At 51.8% G+C, this 22,764-nt stretch overlaps 4 protein-coding genes across 4 annotated transcripts; 3 read left to right on the top strand and 1 right to left on the bottom strand.

Annotated features, from left to right (window-relative positions):
• Nucleotides 1-1,160: 1,160 nt before the first annotated feature.
• TGME49_200385 (Myb family DNA-binding domain-containing protein) lies at nucleotides 1,161-9,815 on the top strand (the record flags this gene model as incomplete). Its single annotated transcript, XM_018779152.1, has 8 exons — nucleotides 1,161-2,310; nucleotides 2,461-2,684; nucleotides 2,969-4,463; nucleotides 4,605-4,711; nucleotides 5,027-6,629; nucleotides 6,744-8,851; nucleotides 9,204-9,246; nucleotides 9,769-9,815. 8 exons carry the CDS (start codon nucleotides 1,161-1,163, stop codon nucleotides 9,813-9,815), a joined length of 6,777 nt encoding a protein of 2,258 aa, XP_018636521.1.
• Nucleotides 9,816-10,002: 187 nt separating this feature from the next.
• Nucleotides 10,003-10,442, top strand: TGME49_200375 (hypothetical protein; the record flags this gene model as incomplete). The annotated part of the gene is made up of 3 exons (XM_018779151.1): nucleotides 10,003-10,024; nucleotides 10,203-10,219; nucleotides 10,281-10,442. 3 exons carry the CDS (start codon nucleotides 10,003-10,005, stop codon nucleotides 10,440-10,442), a joined length of 201 nt encoding a protein of 66 aa, XP_018636522.1.
• Nucleotides 10,443-14,961: 4,519 nt separating this feature from the next.
• On the top strand, nucleotides 14,962-19,934 carry TGME49_200370 (prenyltransferase and squalene oxidase repeat-containing protein; the record flags this gene model as incomplete). Its single annotated transcript, XM_002371918.1, has 6 exons — nucleotides 14,962-15,629; nucleotides 16,203-16,607; nucleotides 17,062-17,219; nucleotides 17,567-17,718; nucleotides 18,195-18,343; nucleotides 19,550-19,934. The coding sequence occupies 6 exons, from the start codon at nucleotides 14,962-14,964 to the stop codon at nucleotides 19,932-19,934; spliced, it is 1,917 nt and encodes a 638-aa protein (XP_002371959.1).
• A 656-nt stretch (nucleotides 19,935-20,590) lies between these two features.
• TGME49_200360 (hypothetical protein) lies at nucleotides 20,591-21,686 on the bottom strand. Its single transcript, XM_002371917.1, has one exon. The coding sequence runs from the start codon at nucleotides 21,363-21,365 to the stop codon at nucleotides 20,805-20,807; it is 561 nt and encodes a 186-aa protein (XP_002371958.1). The 5' UTR covers nucleotides 21,366-21,686; the 3' UTR covers nucleotides 20,591-20,804.
• Nucleotides 21,687-22,764: the final 1,078 nt, after the last annotated feature.

Below are 22,764 nucleotides of genomic sequence, written 5' to 3'. Positions count from 1 at the left end.
GGCGATTGTGAGCTAAAGTGACGGTGGTCAGCTGGTTGAAGCGGTTATTGTTCTTGCTCTCGAGAGCATCGACTGCCAAGTGTGGGGAGCTGCCAACACTAGGCAGCCTTTTTGTTGCCACCAATGAAACCGGTGTGTTCCTTCTATGACACGTCCGGCAGTCGGAAGATTCAGATTCGTCACCGAACCGGAATATGTCCAAAGAGCGGCTCCTTTGTAGCCCGATCTCTTGTCTTTTCAGGTCCACCTTGTAGGTGGTAGCCGTCATTCTTGGCAGGTGACATCAGAGCGGTCCTGGCTGTCTTTGTTTCTGGCTCATTATTCCTACAGTGCTGGTGTAGCAAAAGTCGGTTCACAGCTGCTCCGTCTCTGGCAGCCCCGGAGGCGGAGCGCTGTTTGTTCGGTGTACCGTGCAGGAGGGTGAAGGGGATCCAACTTAGTTTTCTTGAAGCAGGCAGTATCATTTATGTTCTGTGTGGAAACCATTGTTTCGACAGAGGATCGGATTCTCGGTCTTGCTCACGAAAACACAGAAACTGTGAAATGTGCCAGTGGTCGCGCCCAGTCTCCTCTAGCCACGAGAGTGACATGCCGGTTTGTAACTTACTGCCACATCCAGGCGTTCGTATTTTCGGGCATTCTCGAAGCGGGGGCGGAGTTATTTCTTTTATTAAGTGGGGAGGCCATTGGCACAGCAGTGAACCTACCTCTCGGTAGTGCTCACGTACGCAAGTATAAATGAGCGCCGCAGCGATTCAGTGGTTGTTGTTTCTCCAACGCAATGAGCCCTGTGACAGCGATCACTCCAGTCGTGATTGGTTCGCACTTATAATGCTGCTTTCGTGGAGCAGCACTCGCTGGATGTATTCGGTGACTGACCTCATCCTTCGTCACGCGTTTTGTCTAGAAAAGACTCAAATTCTTTCGTCTTTTTTCGGTTTTCATGAGTGGTACCTGTCACATTAATGCGTGCGCCGCAGGCGTTTCCGTATATTTCTGTTTGCACAACTGTATTTCTGGTGTTATTAGTCATCTTCATCCGGACATTTTTCTGTATCCATTACGCTCGTCACCCACTCACATCGTGTGAGTTGAGTCCAAGCAGAGCTCTGGCACGGTGCTGAGCATGCTGCGACACGTCAGTGCCGCCTTCCCAGCGAATGGAGGGAGCCAGTACTCAGCCAATGCCGCATTCGCAGCGGGAGCGTCAGGCTCCTGTGCACGCCATCAGTGGCACGTGGGAAAACTGCGACCAGGCGGGTGAATACAAGGGGACTGCCTGTTGCGTCGTGGAGAGGCAAGTGTATTCTACGGAGACGCACGCAGTGGAAGGCTGCTGTTCCACGCGATGGAACGGAGTTAAGGAGGAAAAGGGCGGTGGTGAAGTGTCCTCAAGAACTGCTTTAGCAGGGGTTGTCCATCTTTATACAAATTCAGACGGAAACGCATATACGCACATTTCTGACCAAGGAATGAGACAGGATGAAGCTGTGGCGGGACAGGAGCAGCGTCACCTTAACTGTGAGGGGGAACACGAGAAGAAAGGGAACGTGGCAGCAGGAGGTGGTACCCTCATGGTGACAAAATCGGAGATTGAACCGTGCGACGACTACTACTCCGTGCAGAGAGGACAGTCGTGCGCGGGAGAGAGAGCGCCGCGTGACGGATGCTGTAGACTCCTTGATGGCAGCCGTGTCGACCCGGCAGAAGGAGGTTCGGAGGAAGATGAAAACTGTTATACACATGTGCTTCAGAAGCATCTGGGTCAGATGCCGACGGCACCGTACCAAGGCGACGACCGCTTACAGACTGACTTACGACTGGGAGACTTCCAGTCCGGTCCTTCGGATGCCTTGTCCGGACACCATGTAACACGGACACCAATTCTTTCGCCTCATGGCAGGTACTCTGAATACATCAGCGAACGTCTTGCGTGGCAGTATGCTGAGAGACCGGGGCATGGTATTGCTGCGGAGAATACCGTTGTGATGCACAGCCATACTGGTGAGGCAACCGGATCATTGCGAGCGGATGCGCCTTCGCAGTGGTCCACAGAGAGCCGCCTTCAGTTTCACGTCGGGTCTCAATTTACCACCGAGAATCCGGAACTGTTCGCTGGCATTGTGGGATTAGACACAGAGCAATTCGACGCGAGAAATGCAGAAGCGCTGCACTGGAGACAACAGGGAGAGGCTCGCTCAACGGAGACCGAATGCATCGCTGACATAACACCAGAGCGAGGCAACCGGAGTACAATACGGCAATGGAATAAACCAGAAGCGGCGCGACAGGAATATCACCGTGCGTCAGGTGAGAGTGGGGCTGCAGTAGTTTGTCTAACAGGATGAACACTACCAGCACACTAGTCGCCTGTAAGACTCGTGTGTTTTGTCCGGAGTGTGATTCCAAGATACAAGGCGACCAAGAGCTCTTTTTTGCCAGATGTGTTGTGTCCAACAGCCTCTGCTCGAGGGCCAGAGGAGACCAATATCATCACTCGGGGAGCACACTCCGACGACCAAAGTATAGACGCTGCTGCTCCAGGCTGCTGGGCTGCGCGCCATCTCACGTCTCGACAGCATCCTAACCCGCGACCGAGGATGAAGGAGGAACATTGCGGTCGGGAAAGGGAAGTCTTGTCTTCGGAGCAGCCCTCAGACTGTGGCGAAACACAGAAAACACCGGTTAGCTGCTAGAACTAAAAAATACATCAACATGGCTGATATCCTTCGAGCGTACCCACTTAGCCTAGCGTGAACTGTTGTGCTCGCGTGGTAGGCGAAAATTGGTGCTGAGCACTGCCCGGCGAGTTGAAAGAAGTGACCCGCAACTCGCACTCACTAACACTGCACCATGGCGGAATCCGTTTACCGATTGTTTCCGTGTTCCACCCACAGCGTGATGACTTCGCTGTGGAGGGAGCCTCATTTCAATTGCTGCGTCGATGTGTGTCCTGGTTCCTGTGCAGGCGTCTCATTCACTTGTCTTGGATTCCAAGAGTCGAGCAGACGCGAGTCAAACATCACCGTATACGCGTAACGACGAAATTCAAACGATTCGAGCATTTGAGGAACAATGTCTTGAGGTGCAACTTCCTCAATCACGCTTAAGGCGTGGCATTGACTATGAAGCTGGCATGTCACAGCTGGCTCCCACAACGCAAGAGTTGAAGGCCAAAGTGTTGACAACGGGACTGTCCCCTTCGTGTCCAAACGCAGCCGTTCTTCGAGCTAGTGTACCCTTGTCTATGGATACAACAGTTACGGTTCACCTTGCTGATGTCGAGGATCCGAGTTCGAAGCGTCACACGCCTATCGAAAACTCTATTTCCAGCGGGCATTGTGATCCTCCGTGCTCGAGCCCGGGGGGAATGATGGAGCCCCGTGTATCCGTTTCGGGTTTAGGCAGTCCTCACAACTGCGTGGAGGACAGAGAGATTGCGCGACACGGAGACGGTATTGGAAGGGACATACTGGAAAGGCGTCCGCTACCATTCTCTCCTGCTGCACTCCTGACGGGCTGCTCTAGCACGGCAGCCTCATCCGTTGTGTCTGGTGACGTGTTCACTTCGGTAGCAGCCTCTGCTCGCGCTAACGCGTGTAGATCGAGTACTGATACCCAGGAAGAGAGTGGCTGTGGCGACGCGCCGCGGTATGTACTACTGTTCCCTGACGAACAAGACGAGAGATTAGGACATGCGCAAACCAGCATTGCCACGCCGTCTGGATCAGGCCAATCAAAATGCATGTTTAAGGGCGACGGAAATGCAGAGGCCACATTCAGGGAGGAGGTAAAGAGTTCAGAACTTCGGACGCCCTCGAGGATACAAACACGGCGTTTGCTTCCCGGGGTACAGCTTCAAGGCATGGACTGTGACGGATGCGGTGCCTCCGATCCCCAGAAAGGGAGACCTGCGCCAGAGACAGGTTTTTTGCCTGAGATTTGCCATTTCTCACCTCAGCATCCATGGCAACCGGGATCGGAAGTCAACCAGGGGTACCGGGCGGGCGCTGACTACGGGACCTCTCGGGTACAGCAGAGTCTTGAAAATTGTTCATGGGAAGAGTCAGTGGATGAGGGTGAACAACCACGCACCACATCGTCCTCCTCATACGGACAAGACACGCAGAAACGGGATTCCTTCCTCCAGTCAATCGATAACAGAATAGCAAGCGAACCGGTTGACCCCACAGGTACATGCGGATATAACTCAACGCCTGAAACCTTTCGTAGTGGATGCATTATGCGTGATCAGATGCTCGGTGTCAAGCCACATCTGTCTCATGTATCTTTAACGCGCGAGGGCAAGCATCGGGGACAGCAAACGCACCTACGGAAAACTGGAGTGCCAACATGGAGCGCTGAGGAGGATGCGAGTCTCGCAGAGTTGGTGTCTAGAAAGGGCTTCAAGTGGGCACTGATCTCTTCACAACTTACTGGCGCCTTTGGGATCCCACGGACTGGTAAGCGTGGATTTGAGTATACCAAGAGAGGGTCATCTGAGCAAGCCAAACACCAGATGGCACGACGGTACGAGATTTCCCAAGTGTGAAATCACTGCTTGTTTTTGGTGATTCTCGACTGTGCGTGTGTTCTGATTGTAGGTAAACAATGTCGGGAACGATGGTTTAATCATGTGAATCCCGAGGTTAAGAAAGGCGACTGGTCAGCCGAGGAGGATGCCATGATACTGATGCTTCAGAATGAACTGGTGAGTGGTTGTATCTCGGGTGGTCGATTTGTTTCACAATGGCGTTAGACCTCTCAAAAGTCAGTGATTGATGTTGCGGTGTTGTCCGAAAAAGAAGGTTCTTCTCTCTGTGTTTCGACTCTGCACGTGAGTACCCGTACAAGGCAGGCTCACCCAGTATTTTTCCTGCTCCATGGGCTAGTGCAGACGAGTGAATTTTCGTCTGTCTGCATTCTTATGGAGGTCACGAAGATCCACACTGTGCAAGCACGCGACGCGTGTGAGACTTACGCAGAAATGAGGCCGTTGTTTGCCATGTTTTTGTTCTTGATGCAGGGAAATCGCTGGGCGACTATCGCAAAGAAGTTGCGGGGCCGCACAGAGAATGCCGTGAAGAACCGCTTTATTTCTCTCAGCAATGCCCGCCTAGGTTATGGTCGTCCAAAGCGCGATGGCTCGAGCGCGGACTGCTTCAGTAACAGACGTACCGGTAGTGGGAAGTCGTCAGGCATAACAGGGATGCCGAATCTATGTCAGTCTGTATGTTCCGCTGGCACAACGAAGAAGGACTCGTCTGAATCGGGTAACCATTTCGTTATGTCCGTTGCCACGAAAGTTTTTGAATTTTCGGACGTGGCAGTGGATTCTGGGGTGAGCCGACCGAGACAGTGCACTGGCACGTCACCCAGTTGTGGGCATCCGTCGGCAGGTGAGGGGGATCCATCTCATTTAAAGAACACTGACGTTGTCGGCCGGGAACAACCCATACAGCGGAACAACAACGAATCAGGCAAAGCTGCAGAGCAAACTGCGTTTTCAGGCGTGAAGACAGGGACACTATCGGTTTCACAGGATGCTGTCCCTGTCGGTCGTCTAGTCGTAGCAAGTGTAGGGCCTCAGCACATTCGTAGGAGCTTCCCGACTGACGAAACATTACCAAAATTCGCTGCTAAAGAGCATAACAACCAACAGCTGAACGACGAGAGAGAACATCTCGAACAAAGCAACTCCACGTCAGAGGGGAGCTTTCTGGCATCAGCTCATGAACATGCAGACATCGCGCGAAGTGATCCTGATGAGGACACGCTGGAGCCCCATCAAAAACGACGACGCAAGCGATGTGCAATAGCATACCAGGGCGAGGAACGTGGTGACAGCAACGGTCTTGATTCAATTGCGGATCGTGCAGAGCAAGCAGGGAACTTCCAGGCAATGAGGAAAGCTAACACGGACAACGGAAAAGTCGATTACTTGGAGCCTCATCGCTACGAAAAGTTGTCACCATGCGAGCAGGTGATCCAGCCGTCCTTGCGGCCAGCATGTGACCATCGTGGTGCACCCCAAAACTCAGTCGAGAGTGGTGAGCAGTCTCCCGATGCACAGCGACAGTTGTGTAATCAAGGCTGTCGGACTTCCAACCGAACAGTACACAGCTCTGTTTACAGCAACGAAGTGGAGTCAAATGAGCTGCGCGGTGTGTTTCGGCTGGCGGAACAATCGCTGCCTTCCCAGAGCGGGGATCCTGCGTGGTCGACAGCAGGATTTCAGTTGTCTATCCTGCCTCAGAAGGTGGAAGTACACTCCAGGAACAAATGCGATGGTCAAAATGTGATGTATCGGTGTTCGCCCGGTTCTTTGCCGACTACCCATCAGCAGACAGTGTTTCATTACGATAGAGATTCAAGCAGGTTCCCTTGCGCGGCCAAGCCTGCCGCAGCAAGTGGAGCCCAGGGGACGATCGAGGAGAACGACGGATTAGTTAAAGAAGGACCGAGCATGATTGTTACCGGGAGCAGTGTGGAAGTAGTACACTGCTGTTCAGTGTCCCTTCGCAGGCGTGACCGGTCGTTACCAAGCGCTCAGTTGTGGACTTCACAAGAGACTGAGTCTGACACGAATCCATCACCGAACCAGCAGCATGAGAGTTGCCACCAATACTGTAAGCGCCACGCTGCTTGGTGTGGGAAGACGGACCAGTTTTCCAAGCTGACTTCTTCGCATCAAGAGAACAGTAGTGGTAAAGATGCATGTCTTGTGTCTGTGTCTCCAACAGTAACGCTAGATGATCTTCAGAAACAATCCCGAGGCACAGTTCTGTCAGCGAAAGAAGAAATCGGCAAGCCGGAGACGTGGTCTCACGTTGTTGACAACACTTACTCGAAGACAGACCACCAGCGTGCGTCGCTGTGTGCAGAGAATTCGTCAGGATGCGCCGAAGGAAGCACGGAACTCGTCAGATTCTCGGGAGGCTCTGTAAAATCAGGGAGCAGTATGAGCGTCGACTGCGGAAATGGAAACCCAGATGACTGCCAGGATTGCAAAGCTGAGGAGATATGGCGAGGCGAGCAACGATATGCCGAAAGGGGCCACTCGGTTGAATCCAGGGGTGCTGGTTCAGTAGGTAGGAGCACGGATCTAACTATCACCGACTCTGGATCGATGCCGCTGTGTGCCAGCCCAATCGGTAGACCTCCTGCAGACAACGACACGCTGTTTTTAAGTGATGCCAGGTGCAACGTAGTGGCACAACTTAACCATCAAGATAACAGCAGGATTTCCCGATTAGCAAGCTGTGAAGAGGAATTCTTGGCATGCGGAGGTGAGCGTCTGATTAATGCTTCCGGCGGTTTTAAGCCGGATGGTGGATGCTTGTATCGCATGCAGCAAGCTGGTGCATGCAACACAAAACTTCACCGACCAGTGCATAGTTGCTCCACGATTGACTCGGAACAGCTTGAAGATCTTCCTTCTGTGGAGAAGGCAGTTGGCGACCGAAGCTTCTCCAGCAAACGAAAAGGAGACATCCCACCTTTCGCTGAATGGAAAAAAAATGACGAACTACGTGAGTTATACCGCGGCGTGTCAGAAGCAGTTTCCCACGGTCAACCTGGCGACTGGAACGGCAGCTGGCCCGGTATCTCAGGGCGCGCTCATCAAACGTCTTCGTGTTTCCCTGATAGGGTTAATGCAAGCGACCGTAGAGAGCTGAATAGTTGGCGGCTCCACGTCTCCGCCGCCGCCGAGCTAGGGTCAAGTCACATCTGGAACTCGCAATCATACGCTTCGGCCTCTGTGAGTCGGGATAAACAACGGGAGCCACCTAAAAATGGGCTCACTGGCTGTGACGTGCCAGAGTATCTGGGGACCAGTCAAAGTGCAGGACTACCTGCAGCAAACGCGCACGAACGCGGCAACTTCTATGGACATGATAGATGCCGACCACGTGAAGGAGAGCGGGTCCGTTGGGTGGGCCTACAGCGAAATCGAAAACCCGAGGCATCGGTATCCTCTGGAGCGAGCAACAGTGCGACAACAGCGAGACCGAAGGACAGCACGGAACCTGACGAAGGCAACAGTGAAGGAGTGAGCACGAGGCGAAAAGACTCTGGTTCCACTGCAGCGACTATCAGTCGGGCTGTTTCCCTGGGTATGGTGACACCGAGTGCTGCTTGTGAGAATTCTTCTTCACTAACAGATACGTCTCCTCCTCTGAGCCATCGGCCCTCCTTCAGCTTTACTCATTGCTGCGAGGAGACTTTGAGCAGGTGTAACTCCTCTAATTATTTGTGTCCTCCAGCAACGTGTCATACGTCGGATGATGGTAGGTCTTTAGGGCCGTCGCGAGAGGCACAAGCTCTCCGGTCATTGAGCCTAGCTTCCGGCTATGGTTACCCGGGGATACCTGCCGAGGCAACGTCCTTCTGGCAGGGCAGCTCACTGGAGCACTCAATAATGGAACCGCAGATGGTGCCATCCGATGATGAACTTCGATTGTGGGTCCATCCTCGTGACGCAGCGAATTGGTCGCAGAGCACGTTGAAACCCGTTGCTGTCGTAAGCGGGACCGACGCTGGTGACGATCAACATAAGACGCCAGAGAACTTGACTCCCGAAAGCGGGCAGGCCCATCGCCGGGACGGCCACGACATGCAGCGTGTGCAACGGTGCGATGACGAGGGGGAGTGCCCCCCTACAACAGTCGAACTGACTTTTCCGCATTCACACTCTAGTGATGAAATGCAGGACTTGCCGTCGAAGGTACAAGGAAATTTTCTCTTGCGAAGAGAGCTCTCGGACTCACTGCAACATGAGACTGCCGAAAGCGTTGCTGGTTACGGGTGGATGCGTATACGGAATGCTGGAGATATTCCAAACTCGAAGGTACCTTGTGCTTGGGAACAGTGCATGCCAGCATCGGAGAGAGAACGGGGAGTGAACGACCACATGAGTAGTGAAGCCTCACGAATGTCGAAGGCAGCAAGTTCAAGCTTCGTTCCTAGCTCATGCACAGATGCGCCGGTGGTCAGAGTAGGTGAGGACACTACCAAGTCGGTCTGTGAGGAGCAACAGCTGTGCGAAGGAGGTAATCGTGGTTCCTTGTCCCCGGAAGCCACAGGCTTTGAGAGCTTGGGCCCACCGCTCCAGTTGTTGCTTGTTGACGGATACACTCCATTCGAGCCCGTAGTGGAAAAGGTCTCTCAAACAATGGAGCAGACTTTATTTCCTGTGCCAGGTCAGGAGACTGATACAAGAGATGAGGATGGACGATACAACTGGTAAGAAAAACAATACACTCAGGCAAGGCCAGGGTGCGTGAAAGAGAAGTGTATGCTGTCCCAGTGTAGGTAGCAGTGCTATTTGTAGGCCTTCGAAAGAAAGAAAGTGGAACAGAAGGCTACTTCGATGCGGTAGTTCCACAGGGTGGCAGGGCAGCCCCGCCTTGAGGTGATCTGGCACGAAGTCAGTGTTCAAATGCTCAGGCACCGATTCAAGCCATATATCCATATGTGGCCAACATAGAGAAAATGGTGAATCACCACATTTATTTAAGCACACATAAAACAGTCTTCAGTAACTATCAGTGTGCAAGAGGCGGCTATAGGCGTCCGGAGCCAAGTGTAATGGATTCTTGTCCCTCTTCCCACACGGCAGCCGTGAGATGGTCTGGTGTACAATAGCCACGGACTTAAAGCTGTTTCCGGGAGACACAGCTGGAGACTACACAACGTTGTCACCGAAGCCTGGTACGCGATGAGTACACGCCCGACCTGTTTCTTGCCTTTCTCCTGTGTTCTCAGCGAGTGCTTACAAAACCGCCAGCCACCTTTGCATTCGGGGGGCTTGATGTAACAGATGGAAGAGGGTCTGTTGACGTCCTTCCTCCCCGTGTAGAGTCGTGGAAGGAGTGGGGTGCTGAAAGTGGAGCGCGCAACGGCAGTATGACGTCGCCGGAGGAGACTTCATCATACGAGACAGCTGAAGCATTCCACCACCTCATGTTCTTTTCCATCACAGGTTGAAGGAATCGGCAAATGGCTGTTCGACGAGCAAGTAGTGAGGAGGTTTTGAAAGAGATATAGCAGAAAATCCTGAAAAGAGAACTGTACAGGACCGATAGTCGCCTGCCCGAAGCACGATGGAACTTTGTACTTCGGCAGACGCTGGAGTGTAGAAGCGTTTTTCTGTGGCGAGAGTCACTTTGAATCACCGCGCCGAACAAATTGTAAAACAGGAGGAAACACAAAGGCGGCCACAGCGTTGACCCGCTCGAACGAACAATTTCAGGGGGGGGAGGGGAAACACTAACGAGAGGAATATGCCTTGTAACACTTCATTGTTTTCTGCGATTGCAAGGCGCTATTTAAAGTGGCCAAAGTCAAACACAGCGGACTACGCTAGAGGAAGTGATTGTCATGGGAACATAGCGTGTGGTAGCGTTTCCCGTGAGGAAATCGGACGAGGCTTGTGCTAACCAGCGAAGCGTGACCCACACAATATTGACGCCGCCGCTGTACAGTGACTCATCTACCGTAATGGCCTCCGTGATGCATCAGAAGGTGTCAGCTGCAAGTCCCGTGGCTGTGAGAACGGTAGAGCGGCTTCGAGTGTTGCTGGAGGGGCTGCGCAGGTTGTGGGCGACCTACGAGGTTGAAAACGATAGTTTCTCCGCTAACGGGTACCGGGCGTTTCCCGACATGGGACGTACTCTATACAACTGGTTGCCGGCAACCACAGCATGCTCCAGCTGACCGGTGTATACCAAACAAGCTGGTCGGTGGATGAATGCTGGGAGGCCGTAAACTGCAACGACGAGACAATAGACTACGTGCTACGCTTGCGAGTCAATAGTGGGTTCGTCCATGAAGACGCCGGTATATCCGGATTAGGATGCGTCGCTGGCGTCTCTTGTAGTCCTACGCACTGTGTACACATTTTGTCGCTTACACGCATGTAATCTAACTGGTTTCTTTCGTTCACCTGCGGCATATCACATCTGTTCGCGTTCGAGCGTAGCACAGGGAAGGCGGGCGTGTGGCTATGTGATCCGTTACTGTCCTTAACCCAACCCGCCGGCTGTCATCCGACCCCAGCTTTTCGTCATAATATGCAGTGTGGCATGATCACTGTGAGTACGCAGTTTCTTTGAAAGGCTGTATCCGGCCGATACACAAGCAACACATGGCCGAAAAGCGTGTTCGTGGTTCGAGCATTGACAGGGAGGCCTCTGATCACGAGCACCTGCGCACCGATGAGGGCAATCTCGTGGTTGCACGAGCTTCCGCACGGGATCCCAGGCCAAAGTTCCGATATCACGGTGCGCGAACAGAGAACCTGCCGTTGGAGCCTGGTGCTTGACTGCGGAGAATACGAGATCTTCGTGTCACTGTGCAATCACGGGCTGACTTTTGCGTGCATGGAGTTGCTCAGTGTGTGCCCGAAGTAAGAAGGAGAGCAAACGTTATTGCTATGCTAGAAAAGGAACATTGTTTCAGGAAGCGGCCATCGTCGTGGTACAAGAGCAAGCTGGCGTCAGTATGTCAAGAGTGTGAGGACAGTCCCTCGTGGCCTACGTCAAGCACGTACAAGGAGATCGAAGAAGCCAGGAATTGAATCGAAGGGCACAAACAATGTCGTCGGCGTACAAAGCCCTCAAAACTGCGGTACGCCGTTTGCTAACGGTTAAGCACTCGGCATTGATCAATTCAGCTCGATGTAGCAGGGAAATATGAATTTACTAAATACGGGTGATGTTGTTATCCAGTTAACAGCAGCGGCGTCGCGACTGGTGTTAGAGTCACACTGGCCACGAACAGACAGAGTGAATGTATCGTTGATGACTGGCTGCAGCATCGTATTTCCATTCCAGGGACGTCTGGGGATTTACTTGTGTGTGATAATAATTATTAGTGTCATTGATAAGAGCACTCCATGGTTTCAGAGGGGTTGGTTGTGTATCGTGGTTGAAAGTGGAACCACCGCTTTCCGGCGAAGTGAGGATTGTCGAAAGCGCGCGGCTCAGGGTATGCCGTGAGCTCGATGAGGTGTGTGATATTTATCACGGTAGTCGAAATACCAATACCAAATCGATACTTCGTGTGCTGTGGCATAGAAGGGCTCCTGTACAATAAGAAGTTCCGAACGAGCACCGCCGAGGGAGCCGGATGAGCTCTCTTGCTGATGAAGTGAAGCGGGAGGCGAGGGTAGGAAATTCGTCGACTCAGTAGGCGCAAACAAGAGCGGCGGCCGTTGTTGCAGCATCGCGAGTGATGTGGTTGATATCTTTTATTGACCGTAGAGGGGTGTGAGAGACCCCAGTCTGTGCACTGGATGCGTCTGCTGAGTTATCTGCATTAGCAGGGTAATCCGTCCCAGCTCGTTGTACGTCGGCGAAGTAGGTTGAAAAACAAGAGGAAGGAACACAGGTTTGGCGCGTACAGGGATATCTTAAAAGACCGTAGGGCGGACACCTCTGGGAATGCGAGAGGATCCCCGCAGGTGGTATGCTGTCAAGGTGGAATTACCTGGTTTATAACGGTTCCATTCCTACACTATGTGCGCCTGAGATAAAAGGTATCGTGGAGATGTGACTCCGAAATACATACCTGAGTGAGTATGACGATTGATTGTGCATTGGCAGTTTTGCGTATCTCGCGACGATACGGTACAATGCCGTAGGTGGTGCGAGGTGCGTCTTGGTGGATTGCAGTGCCTGAAAGTCAACAACTTTTGAAGGTGCATTCCAGTGACAGTGAAAGCAGACATTGCAGAGGAAATCACTCATGGATATGGGCAACTGGTCAGGCACTGCAGACGAGGACCTACTGTGCAGCAGTCCAGGTACTTGAAGGAACACCGCCGTTATACTTTTCGGGGCTTTCCAGTATTCGTTAACAAGGAGTAACGAAGGGCCAGTGACGCAGCACCTCATATCCACTGAGTAAAATATAAACAATGAAGAGTTAGAACATTTCGAGGAATGATTTCTCCTTTATAACGGATTGACTTAGTGTCAGTCATCGTGTTGGCCATCTTCGGGATCGAAGGCAGAACTGAACATTCCAGGGGGGATATATTATGCATTGACCGTTGCAAATTGAGACCCTGCAAGGAACCGCGTCTTAATTCGGGATCTTCATTGATATTTTCCTGTTATGGGCATATCCATGTTCCTGATGGTGGCGAAAGCAGCCGCTTTCTCAGGTTCGTTTTTTTGCGATTGAGGCAGCTGAGACTTCGCTCCGGCGTCGTGCTCCACAGTTGGTACACTTGCAGAATAGCCAGTGGGAAGCGCCGTAGTCAGCTGGAGGAACCTTGCAAAGGCTGCCCACAGAATCCCACCGACGGCATGCTTTAAGCCAAGCCACCAAAAGTCAGAACATGGTTCCCGATTCTGCAGTTGTGCTCCCTTACCCCTATCATAGCAAACTGACGCCCAAGCAGCAGACGGAGCCGCGCGCGCTGGCCGGCCGGCCGCTACGTTCGTCGAGGAAACAAACGCGTCCGGAAGCTGTTAAGAAGCATCCAAACGGTTCCAACTATGTACTGAAGAATCTCAGGCAGTCGCTCTTCCATGAGGGTTGGTGACCCTGCTTCCATTTCTTGCTGTACCGGAAAACAAGAAGTCTGCACAAGCGGAAAGTCCTGTGCTCTGAGCGCTGTTTGCTGCATGCCGAGGTCCGATACGTGCGCCTTTCCCAGTCAAGGACCCATGGAATTTATCCTCTTTGCTTCGCTCAATATCAATTCATTCATAGGGCATGGCATACTCATGCTGGCTGCCTTATTCATTCGTAGTCACGTGCACGGATAGCAACGCAGAAAGACAGCCGACCAGCAAACTCAACAACCTAGGATAGTTCCCCTTTGCCAGGCACGTATTTGAAAATGGAGCAGTCCTGGATATAGCGTCCGTGTTTTGAGGTGTCTAGAAGTGATCGGACAGAAAGCTGAACACTGCCACCGTCCCGCCCTCCCCCACTCCCGTGTTGAGCGCACACCGTTCCTGAGCCATCGTGTGGCCAAGAAATATGCCAGAATCACCCTTATTTGGTAACGCATGTGTCATTTAAGGCCTTTGATTACCTAAGAGAAACTAAATTTGCAGGGAAGGATTTTCTTTCTATGTTACCGAATTCGTTCATTATATTCAAAAGTGAGACGGTAGGTTTTAGTAAAACCCGCCCCGTGAGCATGAGTAGTTTGCAAAGTGCGGTGTGGCTGGTAGCATTGACAGAGGCGCTGTGCATTAACACTGATCTTGACAGGCTCCAGCTCTAATGTTTCCAAGGAGTCCCCCAAGACAGATAACTAGAAATTTGAATGTACCTCCTCTGAGTAACGTCGTCTCAAAGCTTTTAACTAACTGGAAAAGTGAAGGTTTTTTGTGCGCGTGCACACGCTGTCTTTTGCATGCATTCTTATCGCCCGCGGAAGTAATCGCTCAAGCATTTAGCTTCATTATCGAGTTCTCTGAGAGCCCGGCGAGACACGGTTCTGTTTCGTCATCTGTCAGCGCGGCCGATCTCAAACGCATAGGAACAGCTCTGTACAGGCACTGGCCGCTGGAGATGAATGAAAGTCAACAAGATTTCATTTGTCGTCCCAAATGTAATCACCCACCTCGCGGCAACTAAATTTTTTTACTTTCACCTCGGTGTACCATGTGGGTTGGCTGTCGGCTGCTTCTCTTACGAAAGCTCCCTGTTCTTCATGTGTGGTTTCGCAACACAACTATCTTTTGAAGAGAATTTGATTCGGGCTCAAACGGCCCACAGACCCAACAAGAGGATTTGAGGGCGTCGGTGTATACGGGAGTCTAGAAAAGGAGTACAATGCCAGTGACATGCTTCTTTACTGTTTTCCGACACGGAATGTGGACATCCGTTGAACTGCCAAAGGAGGAGGGCCTCTGTTTAACTGTGTTCAAGAAACTCTGTGCGTGTATCTGAGAGAGCAGAAATAGCCACCCGACAAGACGGACGCCGGCAACGATGGCAGCCTCAGAGGGGACGCCGTCGCCTTTTCGAGTGGAACAGGAGCAAGGTGGGTCTCTAGAAAGTTCCACTCTCCAGAAGAGGGAGCCGGTTGACGCTGCTTTCAGTCTGCTTCCACGCTCGTCCTTTATCCTGTCATCGTCTCCAATTGAGACTGGACAGATTCTTTTCCTCGACTACGCTCTTCCTCTGTCCTCCTGTCTCTTCACAGAGACGCAGGTAGACCAGCAGGAGACAGAACATGCGTGCCTGAAGTGCTACAACCATTTCTTCGGCGGTGTCTATCCCTCAATCGACACTCCCTGTCGGGGCAGTTCTGCGTTGCCTTCACGTCTGTCTCAGCCTACGAGCCGCCAGCGCCGTGCTGAATGGCCAGATTCTTCAGAGGCATCAAGCGACGCGGAAGACACCAACGACGCTCAGCCTCCATTGAATCCCTGCCTTTCGCAAGGGTTCAGAGGAACAAAACAAAGGAGCGACATGGTTGGGAGTGCGTCGGCGAAACTGCGAACGTCAGCGCACATAGCTTTCGCCCAGCGCTACCTCGAGAAGCCCTTCGGTAATGGCATGATGGAGCTCGACGCCTCTCGTTGCTGGCTCGTCTACTGGATGGTCCACGCTCTCGACCTCATGGATGCCTTCGACCCCTCCCAGCACAGAGAGAGGTAACGAACAACAAGCGGGAGGGTGATCTGGTCAGCGAACAAAATGCACCGTAGCAGGGGCAATGCAGCAGGAAGGGACGCAGTAGGGAAACCAGAACAGCTGGTGTCAGGTGAGTCCGAGATCGTTGTTGTTCAGAAACGCGGTGGACGTCCTTGCCTTTACCTAGCAAGGCGCTGCGCTGAACTCGCGAGCCACCGGCGATGCACTGGAGGTGGTAACGCAGTGGCCGCGAGCCAAGGCACCCAGTCTGAGTTGCCTGCACACCCAACGTCGCTAGAGATGAGTGACCGCGACTTACAGCGCCAGGGGTTTCGCAGCGGTGGAGCGAGCTCCTCTCTGCACTGATCGTTCAGGAGATTCAACCTGACACTTGAGTGAATCATCCCGAAAAGCGCGTCCACTATGAAATGTGTACGTTGTTTCAGCCCTTCTGTTTTGGATTTTGTCTCTCTGGATGCGTGTGGATCCCATACGTGCACCTGCCCGTACGCGCTCCTATTCTGCTGTTTCCAGTGTGGGGACGTCGGTCTCCTGCATCTCTGGTTTCTTTCGATTTGTGCATGTTGCTGCAGAATTCTCTCTTTCCTCCGAGCGGCATGGGACCGGCAAGCTGGGGGAGGGTGGGGTGGAGGACCTGGGCAACAGGCGCATTTGGCGCCGACGTATGCCGCGACGGCAAGCGTGTTTGTGACTCGTGGTGTGGTGGAATGGTTCCACACGATGCGCGAGAGCTTGAAGACAGCAAAGAGCGAGAAGGCCTCAAAGGCAGCAGGATCTTCAGATGAGGGAGGAGAGAGGAAGCGGGACTGCGAGGCATGCAAGGGGTACATGGAGACAGAACAGGACCAAAGTGGAGACCAAGCGGAAGTAGGCGATGAAAACAAAGATCCTCGCCAATATATCTATGATTGGCTTATGCGAGTCAAGAGCCATGGGGGAGGCTTCCGGATGCACGTTGACGGCGAGATCGATATGAGGTGAGGCACGGCAGAGTTTCAGATGCCATGAATATGTGCTCACGTGTATGCGCCAAGATGTCTGCATTTTTAGAATCCTTGTGTAAAGTGAACAAAGATCACCTTCACCCTTCATTGCACCGTCAGTCGGGTCGGAGCCGTGTCGCGCATGTGGCCACATTCCTAGATACTGTTTACCGAAGAACTCCGTGTTCTTTCCCTTTTTTCGTCACTGATTTTCTGACATCTTCGGCTTCCGCTTCGTCACTTCATCTTGCGACCGGAGGACATGTGCTGTGAAGTCTCAGTTTATTCGACTCAAGTAACAGTTATGTATTGTGGTTCATCGGTACAACGACATTTTTCGCTTATGTGATAATACGTGCTGGACCTCTGACCTTCATGTCCTTGATGCCCGTTCTGAACAGAGAATATTACTCCCGTTCTGCTTCTTCTGCTTCTTTTGTGGGTGCAGAGGCACTTATTGTGCAGTGGCGACAGCCTCGATGCTTCACATGCTGACAGACGAACTCGTCGAGGGGGTTCCGGAGTACGTTGCCGCCTGTCAGACCTACGAAGGGGGAATAGCAGGAGAGCCCGGCCTCGAGGCGCATGGTGGTTACACCTACTGCGGTGCGTGTTCGTCGCACGTGAATTCATCGACACCATTTCTTTTGAAGGGTTTCTGTCGTTTTGCTGTTTGTGCTGCGTTTTATCTCTCTGTGCCATCTATAGCGTGGTGCGTTGATTTGAGAAGTTGACTGTGACCCCTGAGCAAGAAGACTCCTAGTTCGTATGCAAATCCTACTCTTGCACGTTCGCAGTCCTCTCAGCGGTCTTGTGTTATGCATTCGCGGTTCTGCCGCTGATTCGTTGATTCGTGCGCATTGTATTTGTGCTTTATCAGTACAGAAAAATGTGAATTTTTGCACGCCAGACCTAACCTTTGGTGTGCTTTGTTACTGTCGATTTCCTCGTAGGTCTCGCGGCACTCTGCATTCTGGGAAAAGCCCACGAGTTCCTTGACCTCGATCGCCTTCTACACTGGGCAGTGATGAGACAGATGGGCTTCGAGGGAGGCTTCCAGGGTCGGACAAACAAGCTCGTCGACTCGTGCTACTCGTTCTGGATGGTTAGTTTGCGGGTTTGGTCCGGGCGTGTCGGAAACCATGTTATCGTGACCCGTTAGATTAAACCTTCGCAATTCCGACAGAAACGGCAGGCATAAAATACAAAATAATGGAGTGTACGGGAGGCAAAGTAGCGGCACGCACTGGAAGCACTGAGATTTCGGCGTGGAGGACGAAAGGGGGACAACATCGTGGAAGAGAAATACCTTGCGAAAGTCAAAGACGTGTTTTCTCGTTGTTGGCTTCAACGACTGACGACTCTTTAGGAGGGTGAATCCTTTGTTTTGTATAGTGAAGGCAAGAATGTTTCTCTGGTTATCGAGTCTCTTCACCAGCGTCTGGGTCTTCATTGCTACTGTATGCTGACGTGGGCCTCGTTTTTTCCTTTTCGTCTTCTCTTGGCGTTCGAAGTACACGGTGTGTTTCGTGCTAATGGACACCGTGAGGAAATTTGCTCTCCCCGCCTTCTGTTCTGCAGTCCGCGCTGTTCCCTCTTCTTGCCCACGCTTTCCACCTTGCGGGGCACCGCATTCCCCGCGAGCTTTGGGCCTCTTCTAGGCATCTTCAGCAGTACATTCTTGCTTGCTGCCAGGATCCGCGAGGGGGTCTCCGTGATAAGCCGGGAAAGTAAGACAAGATGGAATTGTTTCTCTTTGAGGTCTTTCTCCGTCACAGTGTTCGTGCTGTCAGACACAGCCAAGACATATTCACGTTCTTTCACTGAACCTTAAGCCCCTCTGTGTAGTACCCGGTGAGCTTGTGGGGCTCGCCGTGCACTACTCATTCATAGAGGGGAGGGGGAGGAACACTTTTAAATGAGAACACTTCTCAGTGCGAGCAAACATACAAAAAGCGTAGCAGTGACAAATGCGAACCGCACCTATTTGTCTCGCCCTGAACCACGGCACTTCTTCGCAGTATCTCTCTCTATATATGAAGGTGAATATCTGTATATATGTAACAACGCTTTTCCAGTTATGGCTCCCTGGGTGCGATTGCTGCATTCACAGCAGAATTACCTGAATTTGCAATGAGAACATTACATCAGCGATACAGGTGGAAATACGTAGCATGTATGTGTCAGCACCGACTTTGACGTGAAACGTTTTAAGCCCGCAGGAACTGTAACTCGGAACTCAAGCTCGCAGAAAAGGGTTCACATCCCGCTACCAATGGTTTTTTCGTTGTATCGTATGTCAGAAATGATGGGGAAATACCCTGTTGCAATCTCTGCAATGTGGACACACTCAAAAGAAACCTCTGTTACTTTAAGAGTCGCAATTTCGTAGGTTGATACCCGATCACAACGTGGCGTCAGCGGTTGGTTGGGAAGAAAGGCGCATAGCGTTCGAGGGGAGGAACCTCTTCTGTCTGCAAATTTAAAAATTATCCGTTTGAGGAGCTCACTATCATCGTTCTCTGAGAACAAGATAATATCAATTATTCCCTCCGCAGATGAGGACGACTCAGTTACGTATATTAGCCTGTATCAGCTGATCCTATTCTCAGGTTGTATTGGGTGTCGCCCCATGTGGAACACGTGTTGTGAAGCACCATACGACAGTGAACAGGAACCTGGTGGAATCACTCAGGCACATGCGTAGCACACACGTCGTGGCCTGACGTAACTGGGCTGGGACAATTCAGGTCCTGGAAGACCGGCTAACAAAGGAAGAATTTTGAATAGGTGATTGTCCAGCTAAACACCTTATCCCCCGTTGCTTCTCTAAAGCTTCCTTGTGCGTTTTGACCCTAGTTGATGACTTATTCTAACACTGTTTCTCACCGTGGTCTGTGGTTTGCATTTCGGCCTTGTTCTCTTTTCTCTTCCAGAGCGGCGGATCTCTATCACACGTGTTACGCGCTCTCCGGTCTCTCTGTAGCCCAACACACTCTACTCTCTGCCACGTCGTCTGCATCTTCATCGACTTCCGTGTTGGCAGGTGAACAGCCGAAAGTTTTCACTTCCGGTCTTGAAGGATGTCTGGTGGCACGCACAGACATCTTCTACAATGTTAGAATTGACAGAGTGACTGCGGCAAGAAACGAGCTGCAGCATTCACTGCCTCCTTTTGTCGAGTGTCGAAGCGCGTGCCGAGGTTTCGAAGGGCCTGGTGTTGTCTCATACTATACTGGGAGTCCGCTGGGTGGTTCCTTTTGTACATCAGAGCCACGCTTCGCAGAGAATTATGTATTTGCAGGTGGTCTAATGCACTGAGCGTAGCCAAAAGACTGAATGTGTGAATTAAAGAGAGAAGAGCTTGTTTGTGTGGAAGACAGGAGCGCTTACCGCTGTCCTTTCTAAGTGATGCGACAGAGAAACGGCTATCACCTGAGCGCTACAAGATGAAGCGAGGAAGGGGAAGATGCCTGAACAAACAGTCGTTGCGGCTGCGATGAAAACCGTCCACTCCTTGCGCAAATCTTTGTTTGTTTCCCCAAGTAACGGACGGTATAGCTAGTGTCGCTCTGTCACGCGCGGGGGGGAGGATTCACTACATTCAATTGGGAGAAAACAGTATGACCAAACTTCCCCCAACGCTGTTGCAGAGCAATGGACAGTTAGTCGTGCGTGTACAAAAACCCGCTTCGGGGACTGCCTGTGGTGTCGGCTATGCTTCACGGATACGGCCCCTGGTAAGTGTTCTTCTCCATGGCAACTATTTGCTCACTGGTTCTCAGTCGCACTGGAGTGATTCAGCTCTGTGATGGTAACGTTCCTGGTGTGCCACTGTTCGGCTCCACATCGCCGCTATGCAGCTAACGAGGCCAATGACGAAGCATTGATGTGGACCTTCTTGAATGCCTCTGTCGAGAGCTCAAGTGATGCACCAAGAGTATGGCAGGGCCCGAGCAGTCTGCCAGTCATTGAAAGTTCTCGGCCTCTGGAATTAGGATGTAGCCAGAAAATACACTTTTTTTTCAGACAAGAGGCAAGAGCAGCAGTTTTACAGCATAAAAATTGATCATCAGTCATCGACAGCAAACCTCATAAATCAGGTAAAAACCACTTGATCGTTGCAGCATACCGCTGTTCTGTGTCGTGGCGCCCCCGCACGGTGGACTCTGAACCCCGTACAAATGGCACCTATCGACGCTCGGATTTCTCTGAGTCCTCAACTTTTCTTGCCTTCATCCATTTGCTTGCCTTGTCCAACATAAAACGTACACCACCGAAGGTTGCTAACACAAGAGAGGCTAAGCGGGTGACACCTAAAGCAGTCCTAGTTGTCTGCATCCTCCGGTCATACTCCAAATCTGTCACTTCGCCTTCATGTTGTCTATCAACGTAATCGGCAACCTCAGTCCCCAAAACGGCTAACAGAGCAAGAGCAGCTGCGACCTTCAGTGCACTTGTCCCCTTATTTCTCGTTGCTGATGACCGGGTAGGCGGCACACGGTAAAACTGCTTAGCCTCAACGTAGTAGCCAGGAGAGTCACCTGGTCTATCTAGACGCTGGTCAGCTCCAAAAGTCTGTAATGCTGACAACGAACTCAAAGGGGGTCGAGGTGTAGTAAGCCCAATGAAGGTGGGACCCAGCGGCGCTCCTTTAGGAAGTCCCACAAAAAGATCTCGTCCATCTTGCGACACTGCCGCCCCCAAATCCAAGCGATGAACCAGCATGCATACGAGCGCAATGAGCATCATGTTGATCCTGCTGAAAGTCACTCAGTCTGGGCACTGAATACGTTTTATTCGTAAATTCCTACAAGCCATGGCAGCGCAGATAGTATAATTGTGACACCGTTCGGGAAAATCAGAAGAAATTTCACGCTTTGCACCGCACGGTAACGAGCCACCAACGAATATGGCCGGCATGCGGAACGAAGAAAACAACAAAAGATTGCCACCCGCCGCTGCATTCATGAAAACACAAGTGCAGAAAACCGGATGAATGAAAGGGGCTCATTCCGTCGTAGAAGCTCTGTGCAAGCAACGCTCGCGAAATGCTTTGTAATTGCGACATACGCCAGTTATACTACCAACAACCCGGTCTGGCAAAGCGACGCCAAGAGACGCCAGTCGTAAGCGCGAGAGTGAAGGCGCAGCGTTTCGTCTGTGCAAGGGACCACTGCAGCTGCACTCTGTATCTTGCCCCGCCTCAGAAACTGGCTGTTCTGTGAGGGAAAGAATCATTCTGCTGACCATGTTATATCGCTTCGTAATTTAGATTAGATGCGTGAGATGCCGGAAACAATCTCTAGTGTGCTTGTGGTTTTACGAGTTCAGGTTTCATTGCAAGATGCGTATGTTGAACTGCAAACATGCACTTTTTACGTGAGGAACGTTTTGAAAAAATCTATCGAAAGGTTCGGAGTTTTCCCGTGAGAAGATGTTCCGGGAAGGTGGACAAGCTACACTGACGTCACGTGCCGACTCCTTTTTTCTCAAGCATGTCTTTGCGAATGGTTTATTTCTTGCAGTGTCAAGAGTTCTGTGAATCCATTCAGGTTTCTCTTTTGTAGTGACAACCCGCTCCTGCGCGGGGGCTCAGCCAAGCCCCTGGCGTAGCGCCCAGTTGTCAAACGACATGAAATACGGTTCAAGACCTTGGCTAAAAACAATCAAGGTTACGGTCAAAATGTCGATGCCAAATGGAAGTGTTCTTGTGTGCGTCCAGATGACGGGAAAGTAATCATGGTGCAGCTGGTGGTTTCCGGTATGCCGCTACGGGAGAATAGGTGCCGTCACTGAACCTACGTGAGAACACAACGCGGGAGCCAGTGTACGTTAGGTCGCTTTCAGGGCGGTTGTGAAAGGTACTGTCTAGCGCACATTCTGGTTCTTTTCTAGGTAATTTTCCGTGACCGCTCCCACTGCAGCCTCTAAGGAGTCATACAGCGGTACGCTCGTGAAATGATCATTCATCGCGCCTTAAACAGATCTGTGTCGTAGCGGGAGGCGGAAAACACTCTTTCACGTGAAGGAGCATCACTGCTGTGTCTCCTGTGGTGCCCGCCGCCACATTCCTGCGTCACGTAGATTCCTCGAGAAGTCTTGCATCGTAGATGTAGGCGTGCTGGATGCAAGCACCTTCCTGTGTGAG

This window comes from Toxoplasma gondii, chromosome VIII (assembly GCF_000006565.2).
Source record: "Toxoplasma gondii ME49 chromosome VIII, whole genome shotgun sequence".
In the NCBI taxonomy this organism is placed as follows: domain Eukaryota; phylum Apicomplexa; class Conoidasida; order Eucoccidiorida; family Sarcocystidae; genus Toxoplasma; species Toxoplasma gondii.
Note: the sequence above shows the minus strand (reverse complement) of the source record. Positions and strands in the feature narration are given on the sequence as shown.

Excerpts from the sequence above, each read along its gene's own strand:
- TGME49_200360 (XM_002371917.1), bottom strand. The coding sequence starts at position 21,365 with ATGATGCTCATTGCGCTCGTATGCATGCTGGTTCATCGCTTGGATTTG.